Source organism: Microcaecilia unicolor, chromosome 2 (genome assembly GCF_901765095.1).
Source record: "Microcaecilia unicolor chromosome 2, aMicUni1.1, whole genome shotgun sequence".
Lineage (NCBI taxonomy): Eukaryota > Metazoa > Chordata > Amphibia > Gymnophiona > Siphonopidae > Microcaecilia > Microcaecilia unicolor.
The window spans coordinates 296,391,472-296,405,746 of record NC_044032.1 but is presented as its reverse complement, the minus strand read 5'-3'; the positions used below and the strand labels follow the sequence as shown (position 1 = coordinate 296,405,746).

The 14,275-nt window shown below is 41.8% G+C and overlaps 1 protein-coding gene across 2 annotated transcripts in view; it reads right to left on the bottom strand.

The window, feature by feature from the left end:
* The window catches only part of MPDZ (multiple PDZ domain crumbs cell polarity complex component), a 571,809-nt gene that overhangs the window by 306,440 nt on the left and 251,094 nt on the right, over positions 1 to 14,275 (bottom strand). Inside the window, exon 19 of one of the 2 annotated variants that reach the window (XM_030194291.1) lies at positions 4,690 to 4,806. The exons of the other annotated variant lie outside the window; for it this stretch is intronic. Within the exon in view, the coding sequence (XP_030050151.1) occupies positions 4,690 to 4,806 (117 nt within the window). The remainder of the gene's footprint in view (positions 1 to 4,689; positions 4,807 to 14,275) is intronic. 2 annotated transcript variants of the gene reach the window in all.

Sequence of the window (14,275 nt, the reverse complement as noted above, 5' to 3'; positions counted from 1 at the left end):
AGGAGGTGAGGGTATAACCAGCTACATGGGTAGAAACATCTCGTCACTGAGTAAACCCATGTTCCTCCATTAAAGGAATTGTCCTGTTAAACTGGGATAGATGGACTGTTAATATGGATGATAAAATCACACAGAATGACCAAATTGGAGAAGAAAGTGAAGACTTTTCAAACTGAGGAGCTCAATTTGCAAAGAGATATGCTAGGGTGGTGGAAGTTGGCAAACTACAGTAAAAGAATATTTAACACCAGTTTCCTACAAATTTATATTCCGTTCTATCCATAGTTTTCTAGGTGGAGTACAGCAAACTCAGGCATAATAATAAGATCAAATATATAACTAAGCCATTAACAAAAATGCGACCCAAATAAGACAAATACAGTTCATAAATATAATATAAAGTAAATACAACTAAGTCCATGCCACAAAGACCCCACTCAGTAAACATCAGTCTGCACTATATGCCTGACGAAACAAATGTTTTTAACGATTTCCTGAACCTACTCATTTCTTGCAATTCTCTAATACACTAAAGTAGCCAATTCCAAAGTTGCGGCCCTGCAATATGTGCCAAAATTCCTCCAACCTAACATCCCAATAATTGGGTACAACTAGAACAGCAGAATTTATGGAATGCAACAATCTCATTGGCTGATAAACGCACAGTTTGGCAGTAATAGTAGTAGAAATCCTATCATGTAACCCTTTGAAAACTGAAATAAGAAACAGAGTAAGCGAAATTTGTAACTTCTGCATAGATCATAATAAGTTCCAAGGAGTAGAAGCTGACACACGACTTCACATGTATAAGAATATAAATCCTTTATTCAAAACACCAAATTAGACCCGACATGGGTCCATGATTCGGCAGAATAAACCACCTGTGTCAGAGGTCAGATACAATTCTCTTTAAATAACAATGCTCATATATGTGGTGCTATAAAGCAGACAAATACAAGTGAATCATGGTATAACTGCTTCACAGTGACTGTCTAAAAGCCACTAAACTCCTGAACGCTGTCAGGCAAAAAGGCACGAAAACCAGCATTCAGGAGTTCAGAAAAGGCTCAAAGAAGAGCAAACAAAATGATAAAGAGGAAGGAACTCCTCTAGTATGAGGAAAGGCTAAAGAGGGAGACTTCTTCAGCTTGGAAAAGAGAAGGCTGATGGGGGGATATGATTGAGGTCTATAAAATTCTGAGTGGTATACAATGGGTAAAAGTGAATCAATTTTTCACTCTTTCAAAAAGTACAAAGACTAGGGGACACTTAATGAAATCACATAGAAATACTTTTAAAACACACACAGGAGGAAATATTTTTTCACTCAAAGAATAGTTAAGCTCTGGAACTTGCTGCCGGAGGATGTGGTAACGGCGGTTAGCGTACCTGGGTTTAAAAAAGGTTTGGACACGTTCCTAGAGGAAAAGTCCATTGCCTTTATTGAGATGGACATGGGGGAAGCCACTGTTTGCCCTGGGATTGGTAGCATGGAAATGCTGCTACTATTTGGGTTTCTCACAGGTACTTGTGACGTGGATTGACCACTACTGGAAGCAGGATAGGGCTAGATGGACCATTGGTCTCACCCAGTACGGCTGTTCTTATTTTCTTATTAAAGGAGAAAAGTGGCAAATTATTTTTAATCTATGCCTTAGTGTGAATTTTCTACTGGTATGAAATAGGACATGTGAAGCTGTTGCTCTGCCCTCTGAGGATAATAAGCTGCATTCAAGTCATCTTGGAAACTCAGTCTCACTGCCAGGGCAAATCCTATGTGAATCTGATTAGCTGTTTATGCTTACCCCGGATGCAGCCTATTTGGTGAAACATGGCCACAACAAGACTTGTTTGAATAAATACTCTTTTGGACTTCACAGTGTCTGCTTTGGTGTTGCTCTATGAAATAGGACATGATATAATTTATCACATACATTACAACAACTGCTTTTGGCGATTCACTATCATCTCTTGGCCCTTGAAAGAATTCAAATCCTACTAATTCTTCTGCTTACCATCCATTGCCTCAGGTACAGAACTAAACTGAAAACCCTCCGATGACAGGGAAGTATCTACTAAACCTGAATCTAACTCACTTAAAGTACTACTGAAAAAATATGAGCTTAAGAAAAAGGCATCACTAGCAGTCAGTTGTACAAGAAAGGAGAATGACCCTGCTGTATAGGCGGTCAGAAGCACAAATGGGCGGTGACTCAGCACAAACCGGGGATGAGGGAATGGGAGGGGAATTAGCAAAGCGCACACAGGCAGGCTTAAACAAGTTAGGTTGGGGATAGTAAGGGGGAAGGAGTAAGGAAAAAGGTAAGGGGGAGGCAACCAGAGGGGAAGACCAGGAGGCATAGAAAAGGATGGCCACTGGAGGAAACAAGGGCAATGGATGCAAAGGTGCAATCGCCATTTTGCCTGCTAACAACTTATAGCAGCAGCTTCAGAGAGCATTTTCCATCTCACAGATAGGCTGCAGAGAATACCTTCTCCTGCTTCCACCCACCCTACCCCTCTACCCACCCACCCCTAGAGTGACATGTCTTATATAACCTCCCTATCAACCCACTCATTACTTTACCTCACCCATTTCTATTCTTCTATCACCTTCTCCCACTACTCCAACCAGAGTTACACCTAATCACACTGACCACCCTTCAACATCTTCTGTCCTTCTGTGACTGTTCTCTTGTGCTTGACTGCTTAAATATTTTAAATTTAAATGCTTTACTTTTTGTCTATTAGATTGTAAGCTCTTTGAGCAGGGACTGTCTTTCTTCTGTGTTTGTACAGCGCTGCGTACACTTTGTAGCGCTCTAGAAATGTTAAATAGTAGTAGTAGTAGTAGTACTACTACAGCTCACCCACCCACCCGATCTCAGGGAGGTTAGGGTCTCACGCAGCATTCAACAGGCGGTGGGTCCTAGCCTGATAGAGTACACAACAGTATGTCTCAGACCAAATTAAGGTTAAATTTGAAGTGGTTTGTCCCATGCTAGCAGGTTCATGGATGATGTAGTCCCCCCTCTTGCATGGAGGGGGACCAATGCCAGAGTAACAGCGGTGCCTACCTTAGACTTGGACAGAATGGGGAGGCTGAAGGCTTCAAGAAAGAGTGTCAATGGTTGAGAAAGGGAAGGGAAAAGGAAATGGGACTTGATATACCGCCTTTCTGTGGTTTTTGCAACTACTTTCAAAGCAGTTTACATAGTATATTCAGGTTGTACCAGGGGCAATGGAGGGTTAAGTGACTTGCCCAGAGTCACAAGAAGCTGCAGTGGGAATCGAACTCAGGTCCCCAGGATCAAAGTCCAATGCAAGGGGAAGATGCTTGTACGGCAATCCCCTGATCAAAGCTGTGATGTTCGCGCCTAGGCATGTCTGCGGTATATGTCCAGGGCAGAGCAGGAAATCTACATCGTGAGTAAGATAGAAGTAGAAGGAGCTGTGTGACAAAAGGTTAGATCCCTTGCCCTGAAATGCTCTAGTTAGAAGATCGAGTCATATTTAATTGTTTGTTGCTGTAAACTGTATACAAGAATGTAATGGCTCATTATTGTAAATGTCTTTACATATGTAAGTTGCAGAATACTGTGGCCATAATAAATTCCACTCTTCTTCTTGGATAACTTGTCTAGTGTATGATATATATATAGTATACGGTTGGGATATATATAGTGTATGGTTGGGATGAGAGTGCCAAGGTGTCACCTACCCAGTTTGAGAAAACACACGTATTCCTCCTTTGTGTAAATATACTGTCAGACCTATCTCTAATAATGAGAATAGTAGTATTACCAATACTAAACTATAAGCCACAACATGATAAAAGAAATGTCGGACATTTAAAATGGAATATGAGATATTTCTTTTAACTAGGCTGCATCTCTTTGTGGATATTAATTTCAACAGGTCCAAATTCTCTGATGTTTTTCAGCACCTAGACAAAATAAAATTCATGCCCTCTCTCCTGCAATAGGATTGATTTGGCTGTGTGAACAACCAACAAATAAAGGACTTCAAGACTTAAGTTTCACGGTGGACTAAAAATCTAACAAATTTCCTACAAACCTGTGGATCAGCAGATTATTTGTTAGAAAAGAATGCACACCCTTTGTGACCTCAGCTGCTCAAAGTAGAAGACTAAAGGCCCTGGAAGACTAAAAGGCCCTGTTTACTAAGGTGCACTAGCATTTTTAGAGCAAGTTAAACGCTAGAGACCCTCAAATATTCCTATGGATGTCTCTACTGTTAGCGCACACTAAAAACACTAGCGCACCTATAGCGTGGTTTAGTACACAGGGCCCTAAGGCTCGTTTGTAATCCAATGTGTTCACAGCTCTTTTTACCTTTCTGCATATAAAGTCAAGAGAAAAATAATGACAGAACAATCCTGGGTGTCTAATTAGAAAATGGGATCAGTTGCAGAAAATCCAGTGATGGATAGCTCTAGAATATTAAAACACTGAATTTGGGAAGCTTTACCAGATGACATTTGGTAAGTCAGGTGATCCATTTGACAGCATACATATATATAAAAACAAAAGCTTGTTTTAGGAAAATAAATGATGCTGTTTTTTAAAATAAGTACAAAATGAAATAAGGATTGCTTATTATAGTGTTAGGACAAATAAGAAACAAATGTTATTTAACAGAAATGCTTAGTAAATTACTGTCACTAACCAGAGCCAGCTCAGCATGGAAAAGGGCTGCCTCAGCTGGCTCTTCTTCCTCAAATGACTGTGCAGTGTAGAAAAATGAGTCGTCCTTAGCAGAAACATAACCCTCTTCTGGAGAAAGCTGCAGAAAGAATAAACCTCTGAATTGGACAAGACAGCAACATACAGAACATGCAGTGTGAGTGATGTTAAAAGGTTTACAAAGGCAAAAGATAGAAAACACTTTCAAGGAACAACTGTTTTCAAATCAAGTTGAAAAGGAAAAATTAGCTCTTACCTGATAATTTTCTTTCCTTTAGTCCAAAAGAATCAGTCCATACGAATAGGTTATGTCCATCAACCAGCAGGCGGTGATAGAGAGCACCACTAATTTGTGCTTATCTGGTTCCATGCAGTTAGCTTTAGCCACTGTTTGATAACCAAGCAGCAGAAGGATGCCAATAGAAATCAGAAGAAAAAAAAACTCCTGCCTTCTTTACCAACTGAAGAAATCCATACAGAAGAGGAAGTCCAACTTATGCCCAAGAACAAGCAACCCAGAACTACGTACAAAACATAGCAAGATACTAAAGAGTGGGTCCTGGACTGATCCTTTGGGACTAAAGGAAAGTAAATTATCAGGTAAGAACTAATTTTCCCTTCCATTTTGTCACCAAAGGATCAGTCCATAAAAATGGGATGTAGAAAAACAATCCTTAAGTAGGGCAGGAGCAAGACACCACCACAGACAGCACTTTAGTGCCAAAGGCAGATTCCGCTTTCGCACATAAATCCAAATGATAGTATTTCGAAGAGGTATGAAAAGAAGCCCATGTGACCGAGCAACAAATTTCTTCCAATGAAAGACTGAGATTCTGCAAAGAACGTAGAAAAGAGTACATAGAATGGGCATTAACATTCAAGGGAATAGCCTTTCCCACAAGCAAATATGACACAGAAATAGAGTCCTTCAGTCAGCATGCTACCGTAGGTTCAGAAGCCTGCAGACCTTTCCTAAGGCCTGATAACAGGACAAAGAGATGATCCGAACACTGGAAGTCACTGGTAGCCTTCAGATAATGCATAAGAGACCTCCAAAAGAAAGGGAGGAAAAATCATCTGATTGAGGTTCTGTATCAGGATGTATGGTCTTGAAATATGTTAAATTGTTATAAAAAATGTTAAAAAGTACCACGTCAGGATGAGCCGCAAATGAAGTGCGTTGCACATGGCCCCTGTAATAAGCCACTAACTGAGATTTCAAGAGTTCAGGGCTAAACCCTGCTTTAAACTGTCCTGAAGAAAGAACAGAATGTCCAGCAATGAAGCCTGCAGGGGGGAAACAGCTCACTGCTTTGCCCAACTCTCAAAGGTTCTCCAAACGCTGCCATAGGCCATAGATGTGGTGGCTACGACATCCTCCACATACCCTCTCTTTCCCGACCTAAGCCCTTTCAACAGCCAGGCTATAAGATCACAGGAGGAGGGATACTCCATGAGAACTGGTCCTTGATGTAATAGGTCCCATGGGCAGGGAAGGCATAAAGGAGGGGCTACCTGTAGATGCACTAAATCCACATACCACGGACGCCTGGGCCAGTCCTGTGCCACTAGAATCACCTGGCCTGGATGTAGAGCTATGCATATGAGAGTTCTATCATTGGCCAAGGTGGAAACACTGAACAGGTCCACAGCCAGCCAAGGCTGAACTAGAGCTTCTACTCCCCGAAATTCAGCCTCCCTATCACAACTGAAAAAGGTGCATGTCTGCACATTGTCCCTGGTTGCCATCAGATCCAGAGTGGGAAGTGATAAGATCAAACACCTGACTGGACAGCTGCCACTCCCCCGGATCAAGAGACATTCTGTTTAGGTAATCAGCCTCTGTATTCAGAGCTCGCGCAATGTGAGCAGCCAAGAGGAGAGGAACGTTCCCATATGCCCAATGGAAGAGAAAACAGGCCTCCTTGACCACAGGAGCACTCTTCGTTCTCCCTGTCTGTTGACACAGAAAACTACTGTCAGGTTCAGGTTGTCCAAGCACACTCTCACCGGCACATCCCAGATGAGAGAAGCAAACACCAAAAGAGCATTCCTGATCACTCTGAGCTCTAGTCTGTTGATGGGCCAAGAGGCCTCTCTCAAAGACCACAGCCCTTGCACTATGTGATGGACATAATGCACTCCCCAATCCAACAGGCTGGTATCTGATGACACACCGAGTGACCATATCGAGAGGAAAGCCTGCCTAGAGATTATGAGGAAGCAGCCACTGGTCTATGCTCCCCTAGCTTCTTGAGGGCATGAAATCCACATCTTGTAGTCCTCTGAAACTGGGGACCAGCGACTTAGCAGAGATGCCTGAAGGGGCCACATGGGGAATACGAGCCCAGGGGACAACCTCTAGACTTGTAAGCATCGAATCCAGGACCTGAACATAATCCCAAATCGTGGGACGGGAGAGAAGAGAAATGGTGGATCTGGTCCTGGAGCTTCACTTGGCGAGCAAGATGAATAAAAATCCTTATATGGAGAATATCGAACCAGTCCCCCAGATATTCCAGAGTTTGAGTAAGGAGGCTCTTGTCGAAGTTCACCACCCAACCCAGAGAGATCAGGAGGGACACCACCCTGTAGGCTACCACAATGTTCTCTTGTTTGGAAGAGGCTCGAATTAGCTAGTCATCCAGATAAGGATGAACTTGAATCCCTTCCTTTCATAGGAAGGAAGATACCACCACCATGACCTTGGAAAAGGTTTGGGGTGCCGTGGACAGCCTGAATGGCATACCCTGGAATTGACAATGCCTCCCTAGAACTGCAAATCGGCCAGATAGGGATATGCAAATAAGCATTCTTGAGGTCAAAAGATGTAAATTACTATCCCGGCCAGTCCGAGGCTATGACAGATCTCAGCGTCTCCATCCGAAAGTGATGCAGCTTGAACGATCTGTTAACACATTTGAGGTCCAACACCGGATGAAATGCCACACCTTTCTTTGGGACCACACAGTAGATGGAATACATTTCGGATCCCCACTCCTGAGGAAGGACAGACTGCACCAACCTGAGTGCCAACAGTGACTGAAGAGTGGACAGAACTGCCTGACACTTGGACGGTGTCTTGCACGGGGAGATTCCAAGAAGAGATCTATGATAGGGCGGCACAATTCTAGCCTGTAACCATCTCTTATAATGCCCAGAACCCACTGCTCTGTGGTAATTTTGCCCACTCCTTGTAAAAGAGGGAGAAACATCCTCCCACATTGTCAGGCAAGGAATGAACCAGCAGCCAGTCACTGGGCAGGCGCTGAGGAAGGAGAGGAGCATGAGGCAGAGGAGTGAGATTTTCTAGCTCCCTGAAAGAAAGACTGATCTGGAGAAAAATGAGGATTAGGGCCCATCTTACCAGATCTATCGCACCTTGCCTTTCTAACCCGAGCCTTTTGGGTAAACCTTGGGATTTAGAATCCCCTAGATCCTTAACTAGCTTCTCCAGATCCTCTCCAAAAACCAACTTCCCTCTGAACAGAAGACTCACCAAGCGTGATTTAGAGGCCCCACCTGCAGACCAATGACTCAACCAAGCCACCTCTTAGCTAAAACAGTGACCGCCATCTGTTTAGCTGAGGCCCGAAACAACTCAGAGAGCATCCACCACATACAACAAGCCCATCTCGAGAGACGACATAAAATCAGGAGGGTGTAACAATCTGCTGTTCCAAGGATAAGGAGTCCCTAGCAGCATAGGAGGCACAAATAGTTGCCTGCAAGCTCAGAGTTGCAATCTGAAAAAAATAACTTTAAGGCAACCTCTATTCTGTAGTCACATGTTTACTTAAGTGCTGTACCACCTTAAACCAGGATAGTAGTCTTTTTGGTCACCGCCATAAACAGTACATCTACCTTAGGTACTACTACTACTACTACTATTTAACATTTTTAGAGCGCTACAAAGTGTACGCAGCGCTGTACAAACACAGAAGAAAGACAGTCCCTGCTCAAAGAGCTTACAATCTAATAGACAAAAAGTAAAGCATTTAAATTTAAAATATTTAAGCAGTCAAGCACAAGAGAACAGTCACAGAAGGACTGAAGATGTTGAAGGGTGGTCAGTGTGATTAGGTGTAACTCTGGTTGGAGTAGTGGGAGAAGGTGATAGAAGAATAGAAATGGGTGAGGTAAAAGTAATGAGTGGGTTGATAGGGAGGTTATATAAGACATGTCACTCTAGGGGTGGGTGTGTAGAGGGGTAGGGTATTCTCTGCAGCCTATCTGTGAGATAGAAAATGCTCTCTGAAGCTGCTGCTATTATTTTCAGGGATTCACAGTACAGCAAGTTCAAAAGAAATACAGTAGCCCTTCAAAACAGTCTTCTCTTGTTTTACTCTCAGGGCACACGCACGGCAGGGGTAAAAAGCAAAAAGGAAACAACTCAATCCCCGCTGTTTTTGGAACCAGGGGGAGCCACCTTAAACAGTCCCAACAGCCCGGCTCTCCTCCCCCCCTTTTGGGAGGGAGGTGAGCATCCGGTAGCAGTCCACAGCTTCACAAAAAAAAAACTCTGCAATTTGCTCCCTCCCGGCTTTGGAAAACAGGTGCACCTAGCTGTTCAATTTCCATAGGAAGGATCGGGTAAAACTTAGCCATAGCCCTGGCCACACCAAGGCTACATTCCGAAGAATCCCATTAAGCTGAAATAAACTCATGCATGGCCTCATGGATATGAAAACATTTGGCAGGCTTTCTAGTGTCAGTCATTATGGAAGGGGGTCATGGAGTTCCCTGACCTGAAGGAGGCAAAATGTGGAAACCTCCAAGACCTTAGTAATTAGCAAGGAAAATTCCTACTTAAACATCTAGCCACCGACAGATCATCTCCCACAGCCCTAGGTACATCCTCATCTGCCTCGCAATCAGTCTCAGAAAGCTCAAAAGCAATTGAGAAGGTCCCCCTTGGACTCATGTGGAGACACAAAGGAGTAAAATCCTCAGGCTACCTAACAGGATTGTCTCCGTCTTTTATGCATTTGGCCCTCCAGAGGAGCACAAGGCTGATCAGCCAGCTGTTGCCTTTTAAGCAAAACTGCCTGGTGTAAAAGTAATACAAAGTCCAGGGAGAAAGGTAATACAGAAGTACTGCTTCCCATGGAGGGGGCATTGGACCCTTGCAAAGAGGAGGAGAGGGCCTGAGAATCGGGCAGGAAGTGCACGGGACAAGCCCTCCACATCTTTCAAAATGGCCGTGGTGGAATCGCAAGCCCCTGTAAAAGCCTACCGAAACTAGCACATCAGCCACCAGGTCAGCCAAATTTAGCTCTGGGCCCCCCCGAAGTCCCCGCACACATCCTGCACTGTCCCAATGCAGTTCTCTGGCTGCCACACCAGAAACAACACTTAACATGTTCCACTGCCATAATAAAGAGGAAGAAGTACTCACAGTTCGAGGAATGCCAGATCCGAGGCACAAGTGAACAGCTTTCCTTAAAAGTGTAGCAAAGATTACACACTCCCCCGCCGCTAGCCTTTTGTATTTTATTTATAGTTTTTTTAAAGAAGGCTGGAGACAACAGGAAGAGGAAGGCAGAAGAAGGGTGAACAAGGGGAGAGGGACCTGAACCACCAAATTTGCACCCTGGTTATAGAAGCCACTCGACCTCAAAACTCCCAAAACCTTACTGGAAGGATAGAGTTCACCACCGCATCAGTCACAGAGCTGAACAGGAACTATCAGTCTGCTGGAGATAAAGAATACTGGCTAAAGATAACTATACAGAACCAGACATAGCACAAATTAATAGTGTTCTCTATCTCTGTCTGCTGGTCAATAGACATAACCCATTAGTATGAACTAATACTTTGGTAATGGATTCAAGAGTTTGAAATTTTCTGCTTCTCCATGACTCTTTATACTTTCATCATTAACAAAAAGTTTAATACTTAAAAATAAATCCTTTTGTACGAAGCTGAATTTAAGTCTTATGACTATACACCTCCAATGCTATTACTACAAAGTAATTTAAGGGTTACACGCTCTTAAAGACATACTGTGATATATATTGTGTAGATTATTGAGACTGTTGTGGCTTTAATAAATCCCACTAATAACCTCAACAATCCACTTGTCAAAAATAAGTACAATACTGAAATGCTAATAGATGTGCAAATCACTCTTTTCTTTATACTTTTTTTTCTTACTTTCTTTCCTAACTAAAAATTTAAAAAATGGAGGAAAAGACCTCAAACATCCGCTGTGCTTAAATTCTTTACCAAAAACACTGTGCAGAACAGTCAATCATCATAGGTCAAAAAACCTCCAAAGCCTTCCCTCTACACAATTTTTATGCTTTAAAATCAATCAAGGCAAAAGGCACACTTACCTTAGAGCCCAACAATTAGGAAAGAAAGTAAGAAAAAATAAAGAATAAAGAAAAGAGTGATTTGCACATCTATTATCAGCATTTCAGTATTGTTTCCACTTTCATTTTTGTAAGTGGCTTTAATAATACTGTAACTACAGAAGCACCACAAATACTTACAAAATGGTCAGAAAATGCCCAATACCTGTAGGTCATCTAACTACATAATAGGTATGCCTATGCCCCCTCCCCCATCAAAAAAAGGTCATTTAGTGCTTGTTTTAAACAATGTTTTGGTGATTTTTGTATATTCATGGTTCTTCCATATATTTGTGATTTAAGTGCATCATATGCATGCACTAACCTTTTTTTGCATTTGGAAATTGTTTTTTTTATTATTTTTGTTACATTTGTACCCCGCACTTTCCCACTCATGGCAGGCTCAATGTGGCTTACATGGGGCAATGGAGGGGGGTTAAGTGACTTGCCCAGAGTCACAAGGAGCTGCCTGTGCCTGAAGTGGGAATCAAACTCAGTTCCTCAGTTCCCCAGGACCAAAGTCCACCACCCTAACCACTAGGCCACTCCTCCACTTGTTAATTTATAGGTATAAGTGTGGTCCCAAGCAATCTTTGTTCACTTGAAATTTCTAAGCACCAATACAGACCAAATGCGTGATAATGAAAGCACATCCCCTACTGCATGAGGCATAACAATGGCTGCTGTCTTTATCAACAACTGCCAGCTTTTTTGAATGTTTTTAGTCTACAGATTTCTAAGAGTTTTCTCATATCATCCTAAGTTAAAATCTATTCTAATTATTAGTTCTAAGTCATGACTTTTTTCATCTATGCCTTAAATTATCCTAAGGTAGACGGATATCTACTAAATAACTTGATACCCTATTAGGTATTAACTGCATGCATAAATGAATATAGGCTATGCACTTGAACGTACGTTCCAAAACTCTAAAAGAGGGAAAAACCAACTGTTGGCATTGAGCTTGTTAAATGAATCGATCCTAACAAGGATTGGAAGCTCTTTGAGCAGGGACTGTCTTTTGTGTATGGTGTACAGCGCTGCATATGCCTTGTAGCGCTATAGAAATGATAAGTAGTAGTAGTAGTCCCATATATAAAGGCTGGCATACAGAGGGGACAATTCTAAAGCTACCCACATCTGGAAAAACACCTTATTTTATATGAGCATGCTTTACATACATTTTCAAAGAGAAGTGTGTGTGTACTTTCCATTTCAACTTTGCTACAGGTACAAAGTTACTTGCACCTATATTTTCTGCAGTCAATGTTTTGCTGTAAAGTATAAGCAACGCTTTGAAAATGTAATTCATATATGTACTTTTCTTCCCCCAACCTATAGCCTCTTCTCAATACAAATAGAAATGTCTCTAGCTATGTGCTTTCAAAAGCCTCCAATTTACCTCAACCCAATCACACTATCACCACCAAGAATTGCAGGTAAATTAAGAGAATAATCTTTTACCGTAACCCTTTAGTGTCCAATGTTCCCATCAATCTCTTCCCATATGGCTTATTATGGGAACATTGGACACTACACTAAAGGGCTTAATTTTTTCATTTTGTAGATTTTAAAATTAGCCACATTAGTCAATTACCACATTTGATAACTGATAAGAAAATCTAAATGATATAAAATTTACTAAAATAGTGCCTATTTCATGGTTTAAATTAATAGACAGTGAAGATTGCCCATTAGAGAGCAGATGAGTGATTTAGATATGCATCATCTCAGGGCACACGCACGACTACCATCTGAAAACAAGCTCAGGAATGACAGGCTGACCAATAAAAAATGTTTCTGTAATTCATGTCATGAACAGTGACCACCACCTAGACATCTTGGGAATAACCTGACTAGATGAATCTGGGGGAGTCCAGGTGACTGAACTATGACCAATAACCCAGCATCAACCAAGACCAGGGAAGTAGGTTGGACATGCAACAGTTCTAATCCAAAAGACAAATTATGCAGAGTTGATATCTTCCACCTGTCTGAGTCAAAATGCCTCTTAATCCAGGAGGGTGACAAACAGCATATTTGGCTGTTCATTATCTACTGAGCACCTTGCAATAGAATGTCATCTATGCAAGAATTCCTGGATCTAGTAACCCTGAGCTTCCCTAGGTTAGTGCTCAACTGAGACTAACTACATTCTGAAACACCACCATCACAAAACCACCGTTTTCCTCAACACAATGGCAGTACTATGATTCACACAGATGATCAAACCTGTAACCCATGAAATGGGACATGCTAAACTTTGCATTTAACAAAGGAATACTCAACCATGAACACGAAGCTAGTGGTGTCAAGATAACACCCGTCACATGCGGATCATTTTCTAATTAAAACGTCTCTAAATGACACCCTAAAATAGATGGCCCCTACCAGAGTTTAGAAAGAAGTCAGAAATATGAGAAAACTGAACATAGAGTTTCCTAGAGACCCTATCCTATCTCTGTTGCAGCAGATGAAAAGGTGATTACATTGTCAGAGCAGGTCATCATCTGGAATGCATTTAACAATGGCCTCAGAAAACGTGACCCTGGAAAAGAAGATCCTATGCTACATGTACAAATGCTCCCCCCCTCCCCCCGAGCTCTCTATACATCAATGGTTCATAAGCGGCAAGGGTATATATTGGAAAAGATATGGCATATATCTTGTCTAGACTAGATCAGACACAACTGTAGGAAACGTGAAAATTTACCACCGTCTTAGTAGTAGCAAAAAACAATATTTCTTGGAATGCATTGAACAGGCGCAAATTCAACCAAACTGCTGTTCAAAAGAGTAAATAGCTTACTGCAACAACAGTAACAATAGTTTTGCCATATACTTTGCAAGCAAAATTAAAGGTCTCCATTAAGACCTACATGCAGTTTCACCAAGCATCCCGGCAGCTAAAAGCAGTCATGACTCATTCATTTATACTTTTCAAGTAGGACATTTCAGGTTTCTGTTAATGACCAATTTTTAACAGCCATCTTCTTTACCTATGGGGTTCCCCAAGGCTCCGGGTTCTAGCCCCTACACTATTTAGTATTTAAAAAAACATATTAAATTATTAATACAGGATCTAGGGTTACATGCCCATTTCTATGCAGATGATAATCAGCTGATTGTAGCTCATGATTCCTGGGATAGCAATTTTTCAGATAAATTTGGAGGAAAAATAGATAAGATCAAGATCTGATTGGATAACCATGG